The sequence below is a fragment of the Rhodotorula graminis genome, assembly GCF_001329695.1.
Source record: "Rhodotorula graminis WP1 unplaced genomic scaffold RHOBAscaffold_7, whole genome shotgun sequence".
NCBI lineage: Eukaryota > Fungi > Basidiomycota > Microbotryomycetes > Sporidiobolales > Sporidiobolaceae > Rhodotorula > Rhodotorula graminis.
In genome coordinates, this window is record NW_017264934.1 from 911,932 (window position 1) to 935,605 (window position 23,674).

General features: G+C 67.1%; 7 protein-coding genes across 7 annotated transcripts; 4 read left to right on the forward strand and 3 right to left on the reverse strand.

Annotated features, from left to right (window-relative positions):
* Positions 1-694: 694 nt before the first annotated feature.
* Positions 695-2,067, forward strand: RHOBADRAFT_44441 (uncharacterized protein; the record flags this gene model as incomplete). Its single annotated transcript, XM_018414409.1, has 3 exons — positions 695-1,280; positions 1,362-1,630; positions 1,714-2,067. The coding sequence occupies 3 exons, from the start codon at positions 695-697 to the stop codon at positions 2,065-2,067; spliced, it is 1,209 nt and encodes a 402-aa protein (XP_018270971.1).
* A 247-nt stretch (positions 2,068-2,314) lies between these two features.
* On the reverse strand, positions 2,315-6,437 carry RHOBADRAFT_27387 (uncharacterized protein). The gene is made up of 11 exons (XM_018412789.1): positions 6,036-6,437; positions 5,731-5,973; positions 4,777-5,657; positions 4,598-4,698; positions 4,182-4,529; positions 3,739-4,109; positions 3,469-3,656; positions 3,197-3,392; positions 2,828-3,110; positions 2,662-2,747; positions 2,315-2,586 (listed from the first exon to the last, which is right to left on the reverse strand). Exons 1-11 carry the CDS (start codon positions 6,396-6,398, stop codon positions 2,500-2,502), a joined length of 3,147 nt encoding a protein of 1,048 aa, XP_018270972.1. The 5' UTR covers positions 6,399-6,437; the 3' UTR covers positions 2,315-2,499.
* Positions 6,438-7,066: 629 nt separating this feature from the next.
* On the reverse strand, positions 7,067-9,462 carry RHOBADRAFT_27389 (uncharacterized protein). Its single transcript, XM_018412790.1, has 9 exons — positions 9,140-9,462; positions 8,892-9,051; positions 8,545-8,819; positions 8,383-8,471; positions 8,122-8,305; positions 8,004-8,052; positions 7,723-7,930; positions 7,341-7,654; positions 7,067-7,263 (listed from the first exon to the last, which is right to left on the reverse strand). Exons 1-9 carry the CDS (start codon positions 9,417-9,419, stop codon positions 7,212-7,214), a joined length of 1,611 nt encoding a protein of 536 aa, XP_018270973.1. The 5' UTR covers positions 9,420-9,462; the 3' UTR covers positions 7,067-7,211.
* Positions 9,463-9,968: 506 nt separating this feature from the next.
* Positions 9,969-11,797, forward strand: RHOBADRAFT_53851 (uncharacterized protein; the record flags this gene model as incomplete). Its single annotated transcript, XM_018417031.1, has 8 exons — positions 9,969-10,498; positions 10,591-10,748; positions 10,827-10,872; positions 10,999-11,119; positions 11,213-11,274; positions 11,356-11,465; positions 11,539-11,569; positions 11,685-11,797. Coding segments are annotated over 8 exons (1,157 nt in total), but the record flags the coding sequence as incomplete, so codon positions are not given.
* A 437-nt stretch (positions 11,798-12,234) lies between these two features.
* Positions 12,235-19,156, forward strand: RHOBADRAFT_44445 (uncharacterized protein; the record flags this gene model as incomplete). The annotated part of the gene is made up of 22 exons (XM_018414410.1): positions 12,235-12,851; positions 12,923-12,999; positions 13,068-13,313; positions 13,388-14,330; positions 14,417-14,567; positions 14,637-14,727; positions 14,806-14,973; positions 15,039-15,055; positions 15,622-15,927; positions 16,029-16,112; positions 16,196-16,337; positions 16,413-16,448; positions 16,512-16,521; positions 16,584-16,712; positions 16,783-16,978; positions 17,037-17,748; positions 17,820-18,131; positions 18,203-18,317; positions 18,394-18,629; positions 18,700-18,727; positions 18,794-18,818; positions 18,887-19,156. The coding sequence occupies 22 exons, from the start codon at positions 12,235-12,237 to the stop codon at positions 19,154-19,156; spliced, it is 4,911 nt and encodes a 1,636-aa protein (XP_018270975.1).
* Positions 19,157-19,348: 192 nt separating this feature from the next.
* Positions 19,349-20,780, forward strand: RHOBADRAFT_65104 (uncharacterized protein). The gene is made up of 10 exons (XM_018418646.1): positions 19,349-19,446; positions 19,522-19,562; positions 19,673-19,704; positions 19,787-19,798; positions 19,864-19,909; positions 19,991-20,014; positions 20,083-20,098; positions 20,168-20,239; positions 20,343-20,367; positions 20,484-20,780. Exons 1-10 carry the CDS (start codon positions 19,398-19,400, stop codon positions 20,692-20,694), a joined length of 528 nt encoding a protein of 175 aa, XP_018270976.1. The 5' UTR covers positions 19,349-19,397; the 3' UTR covers positions 20,695-20,780.
* Positions 20,781-21,202: 422 nt separating this feature from the next.
* RHOBADRAFT_36907 (uncharacterized protein) lies at positions 21,203-22,986 on the reverse strand. The gene is made up of 5 exons (XM_018413394.1): positions 22,747-22,986; positions 22,096-22,659; positions 21,977-22,003; positions 21,609-21,884; positions 21,203-21,529 (listed from the first exon to the last, which is right to left on the reverse strand). Exons 1-5 carry the CDS (start codon positions 22,921-22,923, stop codon positions 21,242-21,244), a joined length of 1,332 nt encoding a protein of 443 aa, XP_018270977.1. The 5' UTR covers positions 22,924-22,986; the 3' UTR covers positions 21,203-21,241.
* Positions 22,987-23,674: the final 688 nt, after the last annotated feature.

Sequence of the window (23,674 nt, forward strand, 5' to 3'; positions counted from 1 at the left end):
CTCGTCTTTCCCTCTTTCGCCTGCGCCCTCTTCCACTTCACCTCGCGCCTTATGTCGACTCGCACCTTCCTCGCAACGACCTTCACGCCTGTCACCCTCTCGTCGCCGTCCCGCCGCCTCTCACGCCGTCGTCCTCCCCGTCCGTCTTTACGTCCGTCGCGCCGTCGTCGTCCCTCGCGCCCTTGTTGCCACCACTTTTCGCCACCACCACCGTCGTTACTCGCAACCGCTTCCTCGTCCTCTTCTCCTCCCTCTCGCGTCACCCTTTGCCCCGTCCTGGTTGTTCTTCTCGCAGTTCTACTCCCCTTTTCCCCCTCTCGCACCCCCCCTCTCTCTCTGCAGGGCGCACGCCGTTGCTAGACGAGGTATTTTGCCTGCTCTCCTCTTGCCCTCTAGGGACACTCGAGTGCTATACGAGCCGTGCACATTCTCGAGCGAGCGACTTGGAGGAAGAGAGCTCGAGCAAAGAGTCGCGCTCGCTCGTTTCGAGGCGGGTGTCGAGCGTGCCGGGTGCGACGCTGTCACGAGAGCGAGCGAGTGCCAGGCAGGGCAGCACGTACGACCGCGACCAGCTGGAGCGGAGAGCTGTGTGGGGAGGCGAGTCGAGCTCTCAGCTGGACCCTTTTCCTCCGACGCCTCATCTCAGCTCCTCGCTCGCTCCGCACCGCTGCGGACACTCGAGATACCCGCACACATGTCGTCGCCCAACCCGACGCGCGTCTCCAACCTCGTCGCCCACCACACGGCAGAGATCGAGCGCGTCTCGCCCACCTCCTCGCCGACCCAGGCTCGCGCTCAGCTCCCCGCCGCCGCCGACCAGCCCAAGCAGCCCAGCTCGCCCACCCCCAAGGGCAAGGACCTGCCCGTCGAGGGCGAGCTCACGGCCGCTGGTGACGACCCGGCCAAGGGCGACGAGGGCGCGGCGGCAGCAGCACCGCCGGCGAGCAGCACCGGCGATGCGACCAACGGCGCACCGCTCCAGGACATTGCCGAGGGCGCCGAGACCGACTCGGCAGCGGCAGCAGCGGCGGCGGCGGCAAAGAAGGGCGGCGACGGCGAGGCGGCACCTTCGCCGGCCAAGGGCGACAACGACGACGGCGAGGGCGACGACGACAACGAGGCGGCAAAGGTGCCGTACGTCGCCGAGGAGATTGAGGTCCCGCTCGGCAAGCTCAAGGAGGGCATCGACGCCATGGGCCCGACGCAGCAGGAGATTGTGCGCACCAACTTGCAGCGGGCGGCCGACTACCCTAGCGACCTTCCCCTCAGCGCTTCTTGGAGTGCGTCTCCCTCTCTCCCTTCTCCCCTCTCTCTCGTGTACTCGGAGCGCAGCCTGACCTCGCCCTCGTTCTCGCGCGCAGCCCTCTTCTTCTCGGACACGTCCGGCGCGGCCAAGAGCAACTCGGCGGCGGCGACCAAGGAGGCGTACCACGAGGGCATCAACCCCATCTTCTCGGCCAAGACGGTGCCCGAGCTGTGCGGCCAGTACAAGGCGTTCAAGCAGGCGCCCAAGTCGAAGCGCGCAAAGGCGGGCGACCCGGAGACGCTCGGCCTCACGCGCCCGGGCATGAACCTGCACTTCTTCCGCGCGGGTATCAACCCCACATGGGAGGACCCGTACAACGAGAAGGTGCGCCCCCTCCCCTTTCTCAGGCCCTGCGTCTTGTCGGTCCGTCTCGCGCTCGTCGACTGACCTCTCTCTCTCTCTCGCAGGGCGGTCGCATCACCATCTCGCCCTCTGCCGCCCTCTTCGACAACATCTACGAGCGCCTCGTCTTCCTCCTCGCCGGTGCCGCCCTCGAGCTCGGCACCTCGGACCTCCTCTCGACCGAGGGCCCCTCGCCCGGGTCCAAGCGGCCGCCCACGCCCGGCCCGCCGCAAGAGGGCCAGATCAACGGCGTCGTCGCGAGCCGTCGCGCACGAGGCGACCGCATCGAGATCTGGCTCGGCGGCCGCGAGAAGAAGACGGCCGTGCCGATCGAGTGGCTCGACCGCTTCAAGGAGGTGCTCGCCGTCGAGCTCGACATGCCGGAGCTCAAGTCGAGCAAGTACAAGAAGCACTTTTAGGTCGGCGGGCAGGGTCGACCGAGGAGGCGAGGGTTGTAGACGGACGTATTTGTGCAGCTCGCGCCGAGAAATGCACTCATCGACAGCCGCGTTCGCTCGCTCGGACCTCTTCTCTCTCGAGAGCAGCTCGGCCTGGATGGCTCAGCGCAAGGTTCGAGACGCGCTTCTCTCCTTAGTGAGTGCTCCCTTTCGAGGACCTCGCTCGATCGGAAAAGAAGCCTCTCGGGTCGTCGCGGCAGGAGAGAAACAGAGAGAGAAAGTGTCCGCAGACGAGCATCTATGGTATTGCGCGCGAGCTGGGAGACTCGTAGCAACGAGGAACAACCGATGGGGCAAGAGAGAGATGGAGAGACTGAGATGTCCCCCGAGGCGGTACAACAAGGGGAGGGACGGCCGGCCAAGAAAGAAGGGGATGACGAAGGGGGAGGAGGCTCAAGCCGGCGTGACGACGCCGCTCTTCTTGACGCCCGCGATCGTGGGCGTGGTGGTGCCGCTCTTGACCTTCTTGGACGGGATGCGCTGCGAGGTAGGGCGAGAGGGAAGGTCAGGACGACGGCTCGAGGAAGAGAGATAGAAAAGAGAGGGCCGACGCACGAGCTTCTGCTTCTCGTGCTCCTCGTCCTCGTCCTCCGTGTCGGGCTCACGCACGGCACCAGGGATGGTGCTCGAGAGGAAGGCAACTGCAGAAGGAAAGGGCGCAGGGTCAGGAAGAGTCGCTCGACGGCGACGACGACGAGGAAAAACGGGAGCGAGGACGCACGAGTGCGGGCACGGCGACGGTCCTCGCGCTCCTTCATCTGCTTGCGGGTGAGCTTCTTGCGGCCCTTGGCGGCCTTGAACTTGAGCTCCTCCTCGACGCCGTCGATGGTGGCGGCAGCACGAGCCTCGTCGCCCGAGCCAGCCGGCGTCTCGGCCGGGGTGGCGACGCCAGGGGTGCCCGCAGGCGTGTCGCGAGCCGAGTTGGGGTTCGACTCGAACGCGCCCTCGACGACGGCGGCCTTGCCCTTCGTCGTCAGGCGACCGGCCTCGACGTTCCAGATCTCCTGCAGGGTGGCGATCGACGAGCGAGGTCAGAGAGTGCTCGAGCATGCGAGGGAGAGAGACAGAGAGGGAGAGAATGAGGACGCACACTGCATAGCGCGCCGATGAACTCCTGGTTGTGCGAGATACAGATGAAGGCGCCCTCCCACTCGCGGATACCGACGGCGAGACCGCCAAGTGCGTCACGGTCGAGGAAGTTGGTCGGCTCGTCGAGGACGAGGCACTGGGGCTTGGACCACATGGCGGCGGCGATGACGACCTTGACCTTCTGGCCGCCCGAGAGACTGCGAGCGAGAGAGGAAGAGGGTAAGTTTCCGAGTCTGGTTGAGGAACGACGACGACGAGGACAGCGGGACGCACCCCTTCATCTCGTTGTACTCGGCGATGTCGCCGTCGAGGCCGACGCCCTCGAGGTGCTGGCGAACAAGCTTGACGCTCATCTCGCGCGAACCGGCACCCTCGCGCGACGCCTCGTGGTCGTCAAACTCCTGGACCATCTTGGAGAAGCCGAGCTCGAGGAGGCGCTCGCGAGGCACGAACGCGTTGTCCTGCGGGAGGGGGAGAGCGTGTCAGGGAGGAGCACATCGAGAGAGAGGAGGAGAGGGAGAGAGAGAGAGAGCAAGGGCGCACCTTGTGACCCATCCCCTTCCATTTGATCTCGTACGTGTAGCTCTTCTTGAGCTTCTGACGACCGATGATCTGCTCGATGAAGCGCTGCTCGCCCGTCTTGGCGACGACCGGGATGAGGAGCTGGGCCTCCTCCTCGGGCGTGAGCTTGCGCGACGCCTTGTACGCCTGCTCCTTGTCGATGCCCTCCTGGTAGCGCCACATGATGTACTGGACGGCCGACTTCTCGACGTGCTGCTCGATGTGGTGGAACGCGTGCTGGGCGACGTAGGCGATGCGCAGGTTCGGATGCTTCTCGACGCGGCCCGTGTCCGGGAGCGTCTCGCCGGTGAGGAGCTTGATGAGGGTCGACTTGCCCGCACCGTTGGGGCCGACTGCGAGAGGAACGAGGCTGTCAATGCGAGGCTCGCGAGCGAGAGGGGAGAAAGAGAGAGAAGGGGACGCACCGACGCCGACACGCGACGAGAGCGAGATGGCGACGCTCGCGTTGTACAGCTGAGGCTTGGCGGCGCCCGGGTACGTGAACGTGCAGTCGGTCATCTTGAGGATGGCGCGAGTGCGCGAGCGGACGCCCATGAGCGAGCCCGGCGACGGGAAGGTGAACTTGACGACCTCGTCCGACAGGGTGTAGTACGTCTTGCCCGCAGGGTACTTCTCGACGAACTTGGCGAGGTTGCCGCGGTAGTACACGAGCTGCTTCTTGTGGTAGTGGATGATGTTGGAGCAGACGGCGTCGAGGAAGCCCGAATCGTGCGAGATGATCATGGACGTGACGCGGGTCTGCGACTTGAGGTCTGTGCGCAAGAGTGAGGCACGGTCAGGGACGATCGTCTAGAGGAGTAGAGCGAGACTCGGGACGCACAGTCCTGAAGCCAGTGGACCGACTGAACGTCCAAGTGGTTGGTCGGCTCGTCGAGGAGGAGCAGGTCGACCTTCATGAGCATGGCGCGAGCGAGGGCGACACTGCGAGGGGCCAGAATCGAGATTCAGTGACGGCTCTGGGTCGACGAGAGGAAAGAGAGAGAGAGAGAAGGGACGCACCGCATCTTCCAGCCGCCGGAAAGCGAGATGATCGACACGTCCTGGCGCTCGGGCGAGAAGCCCATCTCCTCGAGCATGTCGCGGACCTCCTTCTCGGTCGCGTTGATGCGGGGCTCGTCGAGCATGAGCTGGCACACGGTGATGCCCGACTCGTCGCCCTCGATGTCGTGCTCGACGTACGCCGCCTTGATGTCCTCGGGGAAGCCGTCGATCTGCTTGCGGTTGATGGCCTTGAGGAGCGTCGACTTGCCGCAGCCGTTGGCGCCGCAGATGCCGTAGCGGTGGCCCTTGCGGAGCTTGAGCGCCGTGTGGTTGAGGAGGAGCAGACCGCCGTACGCGAGCGAGAACGGCAGGTCGATGAGGATCTCGCCCTCCTCGTCGTCGTCGTCGTCGGCGCCCTCGACGCGGTTGCGCTCCTTGTCGACGGCGACCCACTTCTTGAGGAGGTCGAGCGAGATCTCGTCGGCGGCGTCCTTGCCGACAAAGTGGGCGATGTAGGGCCCGACGTACTGGTCCTTCCACTCGTGCTCGCCGAGCGCGCGCTTGCGCACGAGCTGCGAGATGGCGTAGGCGGCCGTCTTGATCGACGCCTCGACGAACGCGTCGGGCTTGTCGCCCGACTTGGCCTCGACGGCCTCGACGAGCTGCGAGTAAGCGGTGCGCTCGTCGCCGAGGGCCTCGGACAGGTGGTCGATGGCCGGGATGGACGCGCCGACGATCGACTTGTCGACCGCCTTCTTGGCCGTCTCGGCGAACGCGCGGATCTCGGGAAACGCGGCCGACTCGATGATGCGCTCGATGCCGGGGAGGACGGCGTCGCAGTGCGCGGCGGCGAGGTCGGGCGTGCGGACGAGCTTGAACAGGTTGGTGACGAGAACGACCTGCAAGAGAGGGAGAGCCCGGTCAGTCTCGTGCTCGAGGGTGAGGGAGAGAAGGCGAGAGGGCAGGACGCACAGTCTGGCGCTGAACAATGTTGCCCTTCTCGGCGAGGGCACGCTTGAGCAGCGGACCGACGACGGCGAGGGTCGGGCCGTCAACCTCGCGGACCCAGACGGTCGACGACAGACGCTTGATGGCGGCCGGGACCGTAGTCGGGTCGGCCATGCAGCGCACGAGGTCGGTCGTGAACGGCTGAATGTCGGGGTTGGTGAGGACGTTGCACAGGGCGACGGCGGTCTTCTCGCCGGTGTTGGCGACCTGCAGATAAGGAACCGAGTCAGTCTCGAGCTCCAGGGAAAGAGGGAGGGGAGGGGACGCACCTCGGTCTTGGTGTCCTGCATGGCCGGGACGAGGCGAGGGACGTAGTCACCGAGGCGCTCGGCGACCTGGTCCTTGGCCGTGATGGCGAACATGGCGATGAGCTCGAGGGCGCCGACCTTGCTGCGCCACTTGGCGTTCGACTCGACGTAGACGAACAGCTCCTCGATCATGCGCGGCGCGACCTCGGGAGGCGGGAGGCGCTGCAGCTGCTTGGCCGCCTTCTCGGCCGCGTCCTTGATGCTCGCCGTCTTGCCGGCCTCCTGGAAGTTGTCGAGGATGCACGGGAGGAGCGGGATGTAGTACGGGTCGACGCCGCCGAGCGCCTGGCCCGTCTTGCGGAACAGCTCGTCGAACGCGACCATGGCGCCCTCCTTCTCGAGCGGGTTCTTGGCGCGGGCAGCGCGCTGCAGGTCCTCGAGGATGCCGTCGGCGGCGAGGGACCGGACGCCGTGCGAGACGACGTGGGCGGCGACGGCCGAGGCGGCCGTGGTGCGCGACGAGCGCGTCTTGGCCTCGTACAGGGCCTGGAGGAGGGCCGACGGGGCGGCGGTGGCGTCACTGTCGATCCTGCTCAGGGTCAGTACGGGGTTGCACAGGGCGCGAGGAGAGAGCGGGGGACGCACGACATGGCTGATGGCGGTTTGAGGTGAGAGAACGTGGGTGGGGGGAACGCGCGAGGCGAGGGAGCGACGAGGCGGCGCAAGGGGGAGCGTCTAGGGGAGGCTGCAGACGTCTAAAGGTGCCGCGGCTGCTCCTTGGTGCTCGTGGTGAGCGGGTGACTGTGAAAGTGGGGGCAAGGGGAGAGTCGAGCTCGACGCGGCTCGTCGCTCACTCGACCAAGTTCGAGCTCGGCGCGCCATTCACAAGCCTCGCATCGTCAAAAACCAAAGACACATCGACCTCGCGCACTGTCTTGTCCCGCTCTCTCGTCGATGCTGCCCACCAGTCACCGCTCAAGCTCGCTCGGAAGAACGAACCGAGCGCGAGCGCGAAAAAGGCGGCTCTCGAACCCTCTCGCTGGACGCACAGGAAAAGGGAACGGCGACGTATTGCATTGAAACTGTCTTTTCGAGGAGGAGGGGTACTGCAAAGAGTCGAGCCAGGTGGAGCGGTACAGGTGCGAGGGGTGCGGGAGGGAATCGGCGACGAGGAAGAGGAAAGCGAGACGCCGCCGCTCAGAAGTAGGTCGGCTCGCGCTTCTTGAGGCCCATGAGGACGCCAGTAGGCCTGTCGGACCGTGCGCGAGTCAGGAAAGGTGACCGAGGAGGAGCGAAAAAAGAGCGCGAGGGAGAGAGAGGACGCACTTGCGCAGGAACCCCTCGACCGTCGGCATGCCCTTGTCCGGCTCGGCGAGGACAAAGTCGTAGCGGTAGTTGAGCGTCGAGATGAAGCAGAAGAGCTCCATCATGGCGACGTTGCGACCGACGCACGACCGCGGGCCGTACGAAAAGATGTTGAGCGCCTTCTCGAGCTCGCGCGCCTTCTCCTCCGAGACGAGCCAGCGCTCGGGGCGGTACTCGTCGGCGTCGTCGCCCCAGACGCTCTTGATGCGGTGGATCGAGTAGGACGGGACCGACAGGACGGTGCCGGCCGGGAAGACCTCGCCGCAGACCTCGGTCTGCAGGGAACGGGAGGAAGCGGCTCAGTCACGGCGCGCGTAGGCTGAACGAGAGGGAGTGGACGCACGTCCTGCTGCATGATGCGGGGGAGGCCCATGCCGGACGTCGAGTGCAGGCGCAGCGCCTCGTTGATGCACGCCGTAAGGTACGGGAGCGACTTGACGTCCTCGTACTCGAAGACGCCCGACATGCCGCGAGGCGCGAACGTCGCGTCGAGCTCCTCGCGCAGCTTCTTGTACGCGTGCGGGTTCGAGACGATGTAGTACATGATGGCGCTGCGAGGGCGTCGAGGCGGGTCAGTCGAGAGGACTCGAGTTTGGGAAGGTCGACCGAGAGCAGGGGACGCACCAGGACGAGTTCGAGGTCGTGTCGGAGCCGGCGATGAGCTGCGTGAGGGCTGTAGGCGAGGAAGGAGGCATCAGGAAGGGATCTCGAAGGCGCTGTGCCTCGGCGAGGAGGGACGCACCCTCCATTGTGAGCTCGGGAACGCCCATCGCGTTGCCGTTGGCGTCCTTGCCGTTCTGCAGGTGCGACAGGATGTCCTTGCGGTCACCGGCACCCTTCTCGAGGCGCTCGTTGACGCGGGTGCGGGCGATGCCGGTGAGGTTGTTGACCGACTTGAGGCCGCGAGCGTACCACGGGTCGACGTACTGCGGGCGAGCCAGGGACAAGTCAGGGCGCGTTCGCGACCTCGTCGATGCGAGAGATGTGAGAAAGAGGGGCTCACCTTCATGTAAGGGCGGATCCAGGGCGGGAGGCAGCCGAGCGTCGCCGAGTACTCGCCGCGCTCGTTCAGGATCTGGACGCCGCCGGCATCTGCGCGAGGCGTAGAGAGTCAGGACCCGAGCTACACCCAAACTCGCTGCTCGAGAAAGAGGAAGGGACGCACAGAAGACAGTGCCGTCCTCCCTTGTGATCGCGACCGTGTCGGCGCCGTCGCGCTCGACCATGTCGAACGGCGCGCCGAATGCCAGGTCGCCGATGATGTCGAACGCGAGCGCGTTGTACCAGTCGAGCGTCTCGACGACGGCGTAGCCCTTGAGCCGCTCGCCGTACTTGGACGAGGTCTGCGCCTTTGCCGCCTTGTCGCACAGGTCGTCCCACTTGCGGAGGAGGCCGCGCACGGTCGAGTTGATGTAGGGCTCGAACTCGCGGACGCTCTTGCTGTGGATGGACAGCGCGAGACTCGTTAGGGACCGACCTGAGCGACGACAGGGCGAGAAAAAGGGGACGCACGGCGCGAACGTGTGCGAGACGATCTTGCGCTTGCGCGTGTGCTCGGCGCGGTCGCGCGTGTTGAACAGGCCGCGGACCTTGGACGCGACAAAGGCGTCGTAGAAGTCGGCCTTGATCGAGCCCGAGCCGTGAGCGTACACGATCGGGAGGGCGGCCGGGTCTGCGAGGGGCGGATGGGGCGAGTCAGTGTCGTCGTTCGGGGCGGCGGCTTCTGCCCTCGACGTCGGAGGATGTAGAGTGTGGCTCACCGTTGATCGAGACCTCGTTGGGCGCGATGCGCACAAACTTGCCGAAGCGCTTGTGCTGCTCGTGGACGACCTCGCTGCGGTGGCCCTTGCGGACCTGGCTCGCGATCCACCAGCGGGTGAAGCCGGCGGCGGCGGGGCCCTTGTACTTGCGGAGGCCGGCGCGGGTCGTAAAGTGCGGGATGGTGCAGTACAGGAGGACGACGAGGAGCGGGGCGGCGAGGACGAGGGGCACGTAGCCCGACTTGAGGTGCTGGACGAGGGGCCCGGCGAGGAAGTCCATCTTGGTGGTCGTGGCGGCTGCTGAGGAAGGGCGCTGGTGGACGGCGAGGGGCGAGGGAAGAGGAGGCGAAGGTCGAAGGCAAGCCGAAGTCGGGTGACGAGCGGGCCTGGGTGGACGGCGGGCTGGAGAGCTGGCGGTCGGGTCGCGGACGGTCGACGGGGGGGCGAGGGTCGAGTCGAGCGTGTGCGAGTGCGAGCTAGGTGACGAGAAGAGAGAGCAGGGACGGGGGAGGAGTCGTCGACGAGCTGGGGCTCCCCCACCTCGTCGGCACAAATCTCCGGCCGCCAATCGGCGCGGCCGCCGTACGCAAGCGCGGCATCCAGCCCTGAGACGGGCGCTCACCTCGGCACTCGCTGCGCGGCTCGAGTTGGTGCGCGCTGCCCTGAGCTGGCGTACGACTGCATCTGTATCCAGACCTGCTGCACAGATGAACCTCTCGAGCGAGTGCTGCGGACGACCGTCATCAGCTGCCGAGCCTTCGAAAGCGTGTGTTCGCGTCGACCTCGCTCTCGTCGACAACCACCCGAGCCAGCTCGAGCCGCGCACCCGACATGGCCGACTCGTCTGCAGCCGCCGCAGCCCACCACGCCCAGAACACGCAGACCATCGTCGAGGCGGCCGCCGCGACCAAGCCGACGCCATCTGCCATCAACCCGCTCCTCGCGCGCGGCAAGCTCAAGAAGCCCACAAAGGGCTCGAGCACCAAGGGCAAGAGCAAGGCCAAGCTCGTCAAGGACGTCACAAAGGCCCGCCAAGACGAGCTCAACGTCGTGTCGAGCGGCGGACCCGACCCCGCCGAGGAGGGCGAGGTGCTCGACTTGGCCGACCAGCTCCTCGACCAGCTCGGCGGGCACCTCGACGACGACCCGTCCACGACCACGCCCGCACCCGTCCACGCCTCGACGAGCCAGCCGGCGACGCCGAGCAACGCCCTGAGCCCGACGCCGAGCCACGGCAGCGGGCACTCGACCCGCGAGCGCTTCAACGGCTTCAAGGAGGACCTCAAGGACGCCTTCATGCCCAACCGCAACACGGACACGGCCGGCGAGCGCAAGCCCAACCGGCAGCAGGCCCGCAAGGTGCGCCCACCGTCTCTCTCTCTCCGTCTCTCTCGGCCGGCACCTCGTCGCGGGCACTAGCTGACCCTCGCTTTCTCGCCCACTCGCCGCAGCTTCGCAAGGCCGACCACTTTGAGCAGCAGCGACGAGACGCAGAAGCCGAGGTCGTCGCCGAGAACGACCGCTCGGTCGAGATGGAGAAGCAGGCCATCGAGAACCAGTGCCGCAAGCTCAAGGTCATGATCAAGGAGATCGAGCCCGACGGTCACTGGTGCGCCCCCTCTTTCTCTCTGGGCCTCTCGCTCGCTTCAGGGCGCCAAGCTTACGCCCTCCTCGGACCCTTGTGCAGCATGTACTCGGCCGTCGCCGACCAGGTCAACTTCCTCAAGCTGTCGGTGCGTCCCGGTTCCTTTCTCTTCGACAGCGCCGCCAAGCTCGGACGCCTGCTGCGTGGCCGACAGTGCGAGGGGCGAGTCAAGCATAACCGTCGCACTGACCCTCTCGCCTCGTCGAATCTGCAGCCCGAGAAGGTGACGCACCGCGACACGCGCACGAAGGCGGCGGCCTACATGCGCGCACATCCAGACGAGTTCCTGCCCTTCTTGCCGAGCGAGGTCGACCCTGAGAACATGATGAGCCCGAGTGCGTCCCCCTCTTCCCGTCCTCTCAGGCGAATCTGCCGGTCGCTCGGCCCTGTGGGGCGACGAAATTCACGCTCTCTCCTCCGCTTCGCAGACGAGTTTGCGCGGTACTGCGACACGGTGGAGAGCACGGCTGAGTGGGGTGGCGAGCCCGAGGTGCGTCTCTCGCTCCTCCTCCTTGGTCACGACGGCCCTCTCTCCCCCGTCGTCGCCGCGCTCACGAGCTACCTCTCGCAGATCCGGGCACTGTCGCTCCACTATGAGGCACCGGTCATTGTCGTCCAGGCTGGGACCGAGATGGTCGAGCACGGGTCCGACTTTCCGCGGGAACGAGCGATGCTCATCTCGTGCGTCCCTCCTCTCTCTTCCTCTCGGTCCTCTTCGTGCGTCACGAACTGACAGCCATATATCTGCTCGCAGGTATCACCGCAAGATGTACGGGCTCGGCGAGGTGAGCTTCTCGTCCTCATCCTCGTCCCGGACGACGCGAGCCCTGCTCGTTCAGCGGGCTCACGTCCTTCTGGATCAGCAAACTGACCTCTTTCTCGCCCGGCGACCCTCAACAGCACTACAACTCTCTGCGACCGACGACCCACGGCGCACCGCATGTCCTGCCGCCCGCACCGACCGCAGATGCGCCTCTCGTCGCCCGGGTTCCGGCCTGAGGCGCACGGCCTCCCCTCCTCGCCTGCGCCGAGCCGACTCGTCGACACCGACTCGTCTGTAGCACGTCGAACGCCGAGTCACTCTTCCAGCATCGGGCCTGAACGCGCGTGCACGAGAGCTTTCGCGAGTGGTTCCCGTGCGAGAGCGTCGAAAGCTGGTCCCTCTCTCGGAAAGCTCGCACACCGGGTGCCTCTCTTTACCCATGCCATGTCTGCTTGGCGAGAGAGAGCGACTTGCGGCGCAAAAGGTGAGCCGGTCGAGACGAATCGAGACGGCCGTGACGACGGCTGGGCCGGCTCTCTCTCAGCCAACAACTCGCCTTGTACCGCCTGAGCTCTCCAACAGCACAGCAAGCGAGTCTCGCGCCTCCGTGCCGTCTACCGACCGGTCCACCTCGCTCCTCTCGCACCGCCCTCGACCAGCGCTCCCGACCACCTCGGGCTCCTCACGATGGTGCCGCATCCGCTCGAACCCGAGTCGCCGCCCGACCGCCCCTCGCACCACGTCGTCCACCCAATCACGGGCACCGTCACCTACCGCAACCCGTGGCCGAGCGCGTCTGCCCCGACCGCGTCGGAGCTCCTGTTCGGCGGCGCCTGGCTCGGCTGGCCCAAGTTGCACCTCAACAAGCACCCCAAGGCGCGCGAGCTCAAGGTGCTCGACCCGGGCGACTGGGGGCGGGCCAAAGTGCGCGAGCTGCGCCGGGAGGCCGAGGGCGACGGCACGGGCAAGAAGGTCGGGTTCGCGCGCTCGACCTGGCTCGGCCACGCGTCCGTCTACGTCCAGCTGCCGCTCGACGTCGCGCCGGACCCGCTGTCGGGTCTGAGGCGCAGGAGCGTCGACGGCGAGGCGGACGAGGCCAAGGTGCGCGGCGGCGGCAAGGGTGCCGTCGACCAGGAGGACCGGTACGCCGAGGGCGAGGGCACGACGCTCAAGCTCCTGTTCGACCCGATCTTCAGCGAGCGAGCTGGGCCGACGAGCTACACGGGCCCCGGTCGGCTTCGCGCGGCGCCGTGCGAGGTGCAGGACCTGCCCGGCGTCGACGCCGTCTTGATCTCGCACAACCAGTCCGTCTCGCCCCTCATTCTCCTTACCCCCAACTAGCGACCCAGTCTGACTCTCTTCCTTTCCGGCACAGCTACGATCACCTGGACGCCGGGAGCGTCAAGCAGGTCCTCGACAAGTGGCCCCGAGCCAAGTTCCTCGTTCCTCTCGGTGCGTCCTCCTCTCCTCCCTGTCTCTGCGCGAGACGTCGGGCCCTGACATTGCTCGCTCGAGGACAGGCAACAAGCAGTGGTTCTTCGCGAGCGGCGTCCCCCTGTCGCAGATCATCGAGCTCGACTGGTGGCAAGACGTCGACCTCACGCCGTCCGACTTTGGGCTCGTTCCTCCTCCTCTCGCCGCACCGACACCGCCCGACGAGGACTTCTTGAGCGGACAACAGGGGCGGTCGCGGTCTATGCGGAGCGAGTCGCCGAGGGAGAAGGAGCGAGTGCGCTTCACGTGCGTGCCGGCTCAGCACAACTCGGGTTCGTCCCCTCTCGTCCTCCTGTCCGGCCCCACTCGCCTGCGGCAGTCAGATCTGACTCTCATCGTGCAACAGGGCGCTCTCCCGCCGACCAGGGCTCGACTTTGTGGTGCGGCTGGGTCGTCGAGCACCTCCTCGAGTCGGACGCGCCTAGCCCGGCGCCCTTCTTCGGCCGCGGTGAGACGAACGACTCGGCCATCACGACCGCCTCGACCGCCTCGTTCGTCTCTGCGCCCGACGCGGACGAGGTCATCGCCGCCATGGCCAAGTCGGTCCTGGTCGAGGAGCCCGAGGACGGCGACTTTGCGGTCGAGGAGGACGACGACGACGGCCTCAAGGCGTCGCCCGCGCATGACGGCCGCGCACTACTCGAGCCGCCGTCTATGCGCAGCTCCCCGCTGTCGACGCCCGGCGGCTCGAGCAACGACCTGTCGCTGCAGCCGACCTCGAGCACCGCGACCACCTCGTCCGACCCGGTCCCGGTCGCGCCGCTCCAGGTGCCCCGGCAACGCCGAGGCTCGCGCAGCGTCGACACGTCGCCGTCCCGACGCGGCTCGGTGTCGCAACTCCTGCAGCGCTCGTCGTCCTTCTCCAAGTCGCTCACTCGCCGCCTGTCGAGCGCCGAGCGGCCGGCGCTCCCGAACCGGCGCGGCAGCCTGTCGACGCCGCCTGCGCCGCCGCCCCTCTCGCGCTCGAGCAGCTTGCGCATGGCGCGCGAGCGGCAGCACGCTCGCGAGGCGGGCAGCGAGTCGGGCCTGCTCGACGTGCCGAGCCCGTCGGCGGCGGACGGGCACGCGAGCGGCACGAGCTCGCCCGGCGAGCCGACTGCGCTCGGCAAGGTGTCGGAGCCGCCTGCGCCCGAGGCGGACGAGGTCGACGAGGAGAAGGTCGCGGCCGACGAGCGGGCGCGCGAGAGCGCGGCAAAGGCCAAGCGGGCCGAGGAGGAGGTCGGCAGGGCGGTTCACGAGGGACGATGGAGCAAGAGGGTCATCCGCAAGGGCGCCATCTTCCACGCCGGGTGCGCTCCCTCTCTCCACCCTCGTGAGTGGGGCCCGGGACCGAGGACTGACTCTCTCGACCTTCCCGACGCCGTTTCTCTTGCAGCGACACGGGCTACCGCCGCCACCGCCGCTGCCTGCACCCGGTCTGCCCGGCGTTCGACGAGATCGGCCTCAAGTTCGGCCCGTTCGACGTCTCGTTCGTGCCCATCTGGCGCGGCGGCAGCCTCGGCTTCGTGAGCGCGATTGGCCTTCGAGTGCGTCCCTCTTTCCCCTTCCTCCTTCTTCACGCCTCTGGGCCTCACTGACTCTGGCTACCCGTACAGTTGCATCACGAGAACATCTCGAGCGCGCTGCACGGCTCGCCGGCCGACGCTGTCGACATCCACCTCGACGTCCGCAGTCGCAACACGATCGGTGAGTCGCCCGTCTCCCTCTCGCTCTTCCTCCTCTCCCACTCCCTCTACGCTCGACTGACACACACTTGGTCCACAGGCGTGCACTTCGGCACGTTCATCGGGTCCGAGTCCGAGTCGCTCGAGGCCATCATCGAGTTGCAGGAGGCGGTCGAGGAGGCCGGCGTCAAGACGCTCGACGACCCAAACGAGGACGAGATGGGCCGCATGGGCGTCATCGACATCGGCGAGACGTGGTGCTCCGAGAGTGCGTCCTCCTTCTCGGTCTGTGTCGTCCACGAGCGTGTCGCCAACCTCCTCTCCGTCCCGCAGTTCACAACCTTCTTATCGTCTCTTAGCCACGGTGGCTCGTCTCTCTCTGTGCGTGTACCCTCTCTCTCAAGTGTCCTGAGCCGCATCACAGCCACTGACCCTCGCGTCGCCCGTGCAGCTGGACTGGTCGCCCTCCCTCTCGCCGTTCACCTGTCGTCGCACCCTGTACTTCCCCCCAGACTCGCCCATAGACTCTTTACCTCCTGCACAGCTATCGGTATCGACTCGTCGAGCGTCTGTAATTGCAGCCTTGCCGCGAGCTGAGGACGGGACCGTGCGAGCGTCTGTTCGCTCGAGAGAGCACTGTCGCGCGCCTCGCGCTCTCGCCGGGCAAGTTCAGCCGGTCTGGTCCAGCTGCAGCCACCGTCTGGCGAGCAGCGAGTCGCGCAAGACCGGGCGCAACGACGAGGTGCCTCCGCCTCGCTCGGCCTTCGTGCGTGCACCGCCTTCGGCTCTGGCTTCTCTCGACCACCCACCTCTCGAGCCAGGCCCGACCGCTGCCGCACATGGCTGCCGAGCCGCACACCGCACAAGCCGGCGCACCAGCACCCGCACCCGCACCGCCGCCGTCTCGCCTCCGCAGCCTCGGCGGACGGCCACGGGGGAGCCGGCCGCCCTCCTCGCCCTCGCCAAGCCTGTGCCGTTCCCGCCCCTCGACCTCATGCACGACCGCACCCGCACTGTCACGCACGCCCTCGCCCGCTCAAAGCGCGCCGCCGAGGGCGCAAAGGGGAAGGAGCGCGCCGACGACGGCGGCGGTGCTGCGGGCTCACAGTTGCGGTGGAAGGCCGGCGTCGCACCGGGCCAGGCGGCGAGGAGGCTCTTCCCCAAGCCCAACTTTGCCCAGCGTGCCTACCGCCGCTTCTTCATCAAGCGCGACCTCAAATACGTGCGTCCACCTCCCTCCCCACGCGTCGACCGCTCTCGGCGGAGGCCGCCTCTCCCTTTTCGTGCGCAGTCGACTGACGAGCATCCTCCCTTCGGGTGCAGGGCCGAGCATGGACGCCCGAGGAGTTGGACGAGGCGGCGGCGCGAGGCAACTTTCCCCACAGGCCGAGCGACCTCTTCCTCAAGGTGCGCCCCGAGCCAGTCCCGGTCACGAGGAGGCTCTCGTCAGAGCAAAGTTCTGACCATCTCCTTCTCTCCGGCGCATGTAGATGTACTCGGACGTCCTGACGTGCCTCACGCGCGACCCTCTCGCCGGCAACGTGTCGCCGTCCCTCATCGGCACGCAGGGCACCATCCCGCTCAGCGTCGTCTCGACCATCCCCGACATCATGCAGCACTACCACGACTGCAGTACGTCCAAGTGCTCGCCTCTCGGGAGCCTCGTCGACGCTCGGCGCCGTGACTGACCCCTCGTTCCTCCTGCAGTCGTCCTCGCCGAGAAGGAGGTCTTCCTCGTCACGAGTGCGTCTCGTCGCCTTTTCAGACCATGGACGAGGGACTGACCCTCCTCTCTTTCGCCCACAGACTACTGGCAGTGCGTCTTCCGCCTCGAGACCCGGCCGTCGACGCCCGCACTGACCCCGGCTTCTCCTGCAGGCCGTCCGACTCGGTCAAGAAGGTGGCAGAAGGTCTCGTTGAGCTCAACCGGCGAGTGGGAGAGCGCAAGGGCGAGCGCATCGTCGTCAAGGTCATGTGGGACCGCGGCGCCGTTCAGCAGCTGTGGCAGTGCGTCCCGTCTTTCCCGTCCCCTCGTCCTGCCTCGCCGCATCATCGTACTCACACACTCGTCACGCAGCAACCACGTGTCGGTCAAGCCGGAAACCTGGGCGCCGCTCGGCCTGCCGCACCCGAAGGACGTGCCGAACCTGTCGATCGAGGTCATCAACTTTCACCGTCCGCTCCTCGGCACGTTCCACCAGAAGTCGCTCGTCGTCGACCGCAGGGTCGCACTCCTCAACTCGAACAATATCCAGGACCGCCCCAACCTCGAGGTGCGCCCCCTCGCCCATCCTCACTCCGAGCAAGACTGACCCTAGCGCTCCTCCACAGATGATGGTCCACCTCGAGGGCCCTGTCGTCGACTCGCTCTACGACAACATGCTCATCAGCTGGGACGAGTCGCTGTCGCCCACCCTCCCCTGCCTCACCGAGCCGTCGCCGACCTCGCACCCCGACCTGTTCCCCTACACCTTCACCGACGCCAACCCGTACCTCGCCAACATCGACGTCGCCAAGGCGGCCAAGGCGGCCCGCATGCTCCTGAGCCGACAAGCCGCCGAGGCGCAGAAGGGCGAGCAGCAGGCCTCGCTCGCGCCGCCCGAGTGGTGGCGCCGCGAGAGCGCCGTCGGCCACGCCCACAGCCCGGGCCTGCGCCCGTTCTCGGCCCACGGGCTCAGCGGGCACCCGCAGGCGCACGCCGGCGGGACGAGCGGCGACGCGCACGGCGGCGAGGGCAAGTTTGCAGCGCTCGTCGCCCAGCTCGTCGAGAAGGCGCGCGAGGAGAAGGCGCGGCTCGCGCTCGGCATGTCGAGCATCATGGGAGAGGGGCAGCGGCACCCGCATGGCGGCGAGGACGCGGCGGCGGCACCGGCGGTTGGTGCGGCGCCGCCGCACGTCGTCGAGAACGGCGAGAGCTTGGCCGACAGTGGGTTCGACGGCCGGTCGAAGCGGAGCGAGGACAGGACGGTCGTCAACGGCGAGGGCAACGGTGTCGAGGGAGGAAGCAAGGGCAACCAGGCGGCGCTCGCTGTACACACCAACGGTGCGTCGGTCGGTCCTCTCTCGTCGACGCTCGTTCCCCTTTTTGACTGACCACGTCTTTGACCCCCTCAGACCTCCACCCGGCCTCTTCTGCCACGTCCGACCCCAACCCTCCCGGCTTCAACGACCCCGATGCTCCCGAGCCGACCGGCGCGACGCTCAAGCACGCGCCGCCGCCCAAGATCACGCCCGACGGCGCGTCCGACCTGCCGACCTCGCCCTCGGGCACGCCCAAGAACGGCACGGCGTCGAGCGCACGACTGCGCGCGCTCAGCAAGGCGCTCAACGCGGGCGCCATCAACCAGATCGACGCCGCCATCGTCGACGAGAAGCTCATCCACGACTTCAAGCCGCACATGCTCCACCGCGCCCATGCTCCTTCTCGTGCGTCACCTCTCGCCCCTCTCCCTGAGCGTACGACGACGATCTCGACCTGACTCGTCCCCCTGCCACAGCGATCTGCCTCGTCAACCGGCGCCCGCACGGTTCGCCCGGCCACAACGACATCCGCTGCCCGCAAGCGGCGGCATGGCTCGCCGCGCTCAAGTTTGCCGAGAAGAACGTCTTCATGTGCGTCCCCTCGTGCCTCTCGAGCCACCTAGACTCGCCGTCGACGTCACTGACTCGCGCTCGACCTCGCCTGCAGCCAAACGCCGACCCTCAACGCGGCGCCGATCGTGCGAGGAGTCGTCGAGGCGTGCGCGCACGGCGGCAAGGACGGCAAGGGCATCCCGGTCACGCTCTTCCTCGGCCTCGGCTTCAACGACAAGGGCGAGAGCATCCCGTTCCAGGGCGGCACCAACGAGGAGGTCGTGTTTCGCCTGTACGGCCAGCTGCGCAAGCTCGGCAAGGAGGGCAACCTGCACGTCTACTGGTACACGGGTGCGTCCCTCTCGCACTCTCTCTGCCTCTTGTTGGGTGTCGTCGCCGCTCACGCGCTTTCCTCTCGCAGGCAAGGACCAGATCCGGCCTCTCAACGCGTGCGTCCCTCTTTCCTCCTCTCGGTCTCGCCGCGTCGTACTCACTGTTGCCTCTCTCGTACACAGCATCCACAAGTCGAGGAACTGCCACGTGCGTCGCCGGCCTGTTCTCGTTCTCGCGTCCGACGACGTGGTCGCTCACGCCGCGCTCACTCGCAGATCAAGTTCATGTCGGTCGACGGGCAGTGCGCGATCGTCGGCAACGGCAACCTCGACTCGCAGTCGTTCTGGCACTCGCAGGAGGCCAACATCCTGGTCGACAACCCGCAGCTCGTCGCCGACTGGATGGACCAGCTGCGCACGAACCAGTCGACGCACCAGTACGGGCGGGTCGACACGGACGGCATCTGGCGCGACCCGTCGACGGGCGAGGAGCTCGAGAAGCCCAAGGCGATCGGGTGCTTCACGGCCATGCGGGCCGTCATCTAGTCGAGGAGGCGGCCGAGGAGGAGGAGGACGGACCCTGTCTCGCGACGTCTCTTTTTGCTTAGTTAGTCGCGTCGTCGGTGTAATGCTGTTGTCGACTGTGCCCGGGTGCGCTCGCGCGAGAGAGAAAAGCGGCGGGTTCGGCCCTTCGGCGGCAACAGCGAGCGCGAGGTTGACCTTGTCGTCGCCGCGGATCTCACGGCCTCGCTCTCTCGTCCTCACACCGCACATAGCTACGCACACCATGTCTGCCACTCGAGCACGCCACGGCGCAGAAGACGAGGAGATTGCCTGTGCGCTTGCCACTCCTTCCCCGCTCTCCTCCGACGTCGTCGCTCACCCTCGCCTCCCTCTCCCGCCGCATGCAGACCGCCTCCAGGTCATGGGTGCACGCGAGGGCTTCATCAAGGTGCGCACGCGCTCGCCCCACCTCTCTCGAGACGAGCCTGAGGCGCCTCGCTGTGCCGAGCGGCCCACCCCGAGGACGAACACTGACCTCTCGTCGCATCGTGCACGCAGGGCGCACTCGTCGGTGGTACCCTCATGGCACTGTGCGTCGCCTCTCGCCTGTCCTGTCCCGTCCTCTCCTTTCTGAGCGACCGGAGCTGACCTCTGGCACCGCCTCCCTCGCAGCGCAAACTGGCGGTACGCCGAGCAACGACTCTCTGCCTGTCTCTCACCGAGGCCATGACTGAGTCCTTGGCATGCAGCTTCCCTTGGGTGCAGCGCCAGACGCTGGCGGGCAAGACGTGCGTCCCCTCTTCCTCCCTCTCCCTCTCCTCCTCGGTCCGCACTCGGGGACCTGCGCTGACTCGCTGCCACCCCTACAGGTTCCTCGCCTCTTGGGTCGCAATCTTTGGCGTGCGTCGGACTTGCCCAACGACGCCACGAGCAGCCGACTGACCCCACTTCCTCGCCCCTCGTCGCAGATGGTCACCCATGCCGGTCCGTCTTCTCCTTGGGCCCTCTCTCGCGCGCCCGGCCGTACCTCGTCCTGACTCTTTGTACCTGCAGATCACTACCTGCTCGAGTGGGAGCAGCAGCACCGGGTGCAGTCGGAGCGGTGGCGGACGATGGCGAGGAACGGTCCGTCTCGCTCTCCCTGTGTCTCTCGCCGCGGTCGCTCAGGCGGCTGCAGCGTGCGCCTCGAAGCGGCGATCGCGCAACTGACCTTCAACTCGTCTCGCAGAGCTGGCGGCCAAGGGTACCGTCCCGTGCGTGGTCTTCCTCGCAGCATCGCGCACGAGCCCCTCGCGCAGCCACTGAATCTCTCCCTACTCCCGCCTCTTCCTCCCTCCCCCGCTCTCCCTCGCCCTTCCCCGACACGCAGGTCCGAAACCGCCATGCGCGCCTGGAAGGCGTCGTACGACGCCAAGCTGCGCGCGACGCGCGACGCGCAGACGACGGCGCCCGAGTCGCCCGCGGCCGCAGCTGCGCCCGCCGGCATCGCGAGCGTCGAGGGCGGCAGGAGCCAGGTGCTGCAGGAGCTCGAGGCGGCCAAGCACGAGAAGGAGGGCGGCGTCGATGCGCCGAATGCGTGAGGAGGCGAGCGGGCGGTCGGGCAAGGTCGAGCGGGTCGAGCGAGGGTCGGCCGACGAGCAGCGTGTCACATAGATTTCTCCATATTGTTCAGAGAGCGTGTTCGAGGCCCGAGAGCGTCGTGGTTGTCGCAGCTTGGCGAGGCGACGCAGCCGAGGAACGAGGAAGAGCGTCTCCCACCGGTTTCCTCCCTCGACGCACCTCGTCTCGCTCAATTGAGCGAGTGCAGGCTGTGCAGAAGGTCGCCTTCAACCCGCTCGCCGTCCCCAAGGCTCTCTCGCTCGACGTGCCGGACGAAATGCGGTCGTCGAAGGCTCGCTCCGCCTTGCGCTACGACTGGAGCCCGCTCAGAGGCGAGCCTCGCGAGCACGACTGAGCACGCTCTCGAGGTTCGTCTTTCGGCCACATCTATCGACGTGTAGCCGAGCGAAAAGAAGAGACGGCGGCGAGAGCGTGCGCACGGACCTGCTCAATCTCTCGCGCTTGCTCTCGCTCTCGCTCAGGCTCTGGTTCGTCGGGCCAGATGCAATGCAGCGCTCGAGCCGGCTACTACACGTCCCTGCGCAAGATGGCGACGCCCTCGGCATGGTGCGTCTGCGCAAAGAGGTCGGCGGCCCTGAGGCTCTCGATCCGGTACCCCTTGTCGCTCGAGCCCTCGTCCTTGTGCGAGTTTTTGACGAGCCAGCCAATGTCGCGCGCCTGGGAGCGCACGTTGCACGACACGTAGATGATGGTGGCCGGCTTGAGGTTGAGCAGCTGGCGCAGGAAGGCGTCGTCGCAGCCTTTGCGCGGCGGGTCGATCAGGACGGTCGTCTGGTCGCGCGGGAACTCGATCGACTGCGCGGTGGTGCGTGCAAGAGAAAGAGTCAGGAACGCGCTCGACAAGAAGAGAGAGCGAGAGAGAGCGACGACGCACGCCAAAGATGTCCTCGGCCTTGCCGTCGCGGAACCCGACCTCGCCCCGGCCCTCGCCGTGGTTGTACGCGGCGTTCTTCTTGGCCCACACGATGCTCGCCTTGTCGATCTCGATGCCCTCGACCTTGTCAAACAGGTCGGCGAGCGAGATGGCGAACAGGCCCGAGCCGCAGTAGGCGTCGACGAGGTACCGCTTCGGGGCCGACGGGTCGGTCGACTTGGGCCCGATGGCGGACTTGACGGCGTCCATGAGCGAGGGCAGGATCGAGGCGTTGTTCTGCGCGAGTGAGAAAGGGAACGAGGGGGGAGAGGGAGTCAGTAAATGAGGGACGAGGCGAGAAGATTCTCAAGGAGGGCGAGAGGACGCACCTGGAAGAACGAGCCCGCCTTCTGAAGCTGTCGCGGCGGGCGCAAGGACGAGACGACGAGTCAGTGACAGGCTCTTCTTGAGAGAACGAGAGTGAGAAAGAGAAGGCGCTCGGACGCACAAACTCGACGTCTCCCACCTGCTCGCGGACCGTCTCGTGGTGGTCCGTGACGCAGATGTGCTCCTCGGTCGACGGCGCCGTGTAGCAGCTCGGGCGCACCTCGGCGGCGCCCTCGGGGCGCGGCGGGAGCGAGTCGCGCAGGAGGATGGTCGCGCCGCGCTTGTAGGCCGAGATGTCACGCTTGACCTTGGCGCGCTCGTCGACCATGGCCCGGTTGATGACGCTCGTCGCTATGACGCACTCCTCGATGTCGACGATGCGCTTGCGGCCTTTTTGCTCGAACCCGATCGTGATCTCCCACTCCTTGTCCTTGTCGGGCTCTTGAGCGGCGGCCTCGCCGTCGGCGCCGGCCTTGGGCTTGCGGCGGTTGCGGTTCGGGTTCTTGGACGGCGGGACTTGAAAGTGCGGCGTGAGCTTTGTGCGGTAGCCGTACTCGAGAGGCGAGGGCAGGGTCGGGCCGATGGCGGGGACGAGGGAAGGGTCGAGGCCGGAGAAGTTGGCGAACGCGCGACGGACGACCTCGCGCTTCATCTCGAGCTGCTCGTCGTACGCCAGGGGCTGGTACTGTGCGGCGAAAGGCGGCGAGAGAGGGACAAGAGTCAGTCGACTGGGTGAGGTTCGAGTTTGAGAAGGTCGAAAGCGAGGGCGCACCTGGCACCCGGAACACTCGCCAAAGTACTGGCACTGGACGCGATTGCCGAACTTGGCGCGGACGGCATCGAGCTTGGCCTTGGCGTCGCCGACAAAGAGGCGGTCGGGCAGCTCGTGGACGTCGGCCATGCGGCGCGGGCTCGGCTCGAGGATGTCGACGAGGTCGGCGTGCGACATGAAGTAGTCGGGCTCGTGGCGGTGGACGTGGATGCGGACGCGCTCGCCCTCGAGCGCGAACGGGATCTGGACGAGTCGGGTCGGCTTGTCGGAGCCTTCGGGCGTGAGGAGCGCGAGACCGTCGCCTGCGAGAAGGGAGAGTCGAGTGAGCGCTTGGTCCTCGTGTTACGGCGAGAGAGAGCAGGGGCGCACCGTGATCGTTCCAGCCGACGACCTGCACGTCGAGGTCCTTGCCCTGGGCACCCTGGCCCCACTCGCGCTCGGCCTCTGCGACCCAGTCCCTCGCCTCGTCGTGCTGGAGCCGGGTCAACTCTGCGACGCGGTCCTCGCCGAGGAGGGCGACGACGTCGAACGCGCCGGCCTCCTCGGCACCGCCGGGCTTTGGCGGCTTGCCCTTGCGCTGGCGGGGTTTGCGCGGCTGCTTCGGGTGCTGGTGGGTCAACTTGCGCGGGCGGGGAGGTGCGTCGGCGGTGGTCGTGTCGTCGGCGGCTTGGGCGGGCGCCTCGACGAGGACGGGCGGGACCGAGACGGGGTCCTCGACGGTGAGCTTGACGCGCTTCGAGTCTGGGTGGTCGGCGGCTGCTTGAGCGGATGCGGGAGGTTGAGGAGGCGGAGGAGGGGGAGGCGAGGTCGACAGGGCGCGCTTGGCCGGGGCGTGCGCAGACATGGCCGGTTGGGCGTGTCGGGGTGGGAGGCGAGTTGAACGAGCTACGAGAGAGCGAGCTGCTCGTGCGAGCATGCGACGACGGCG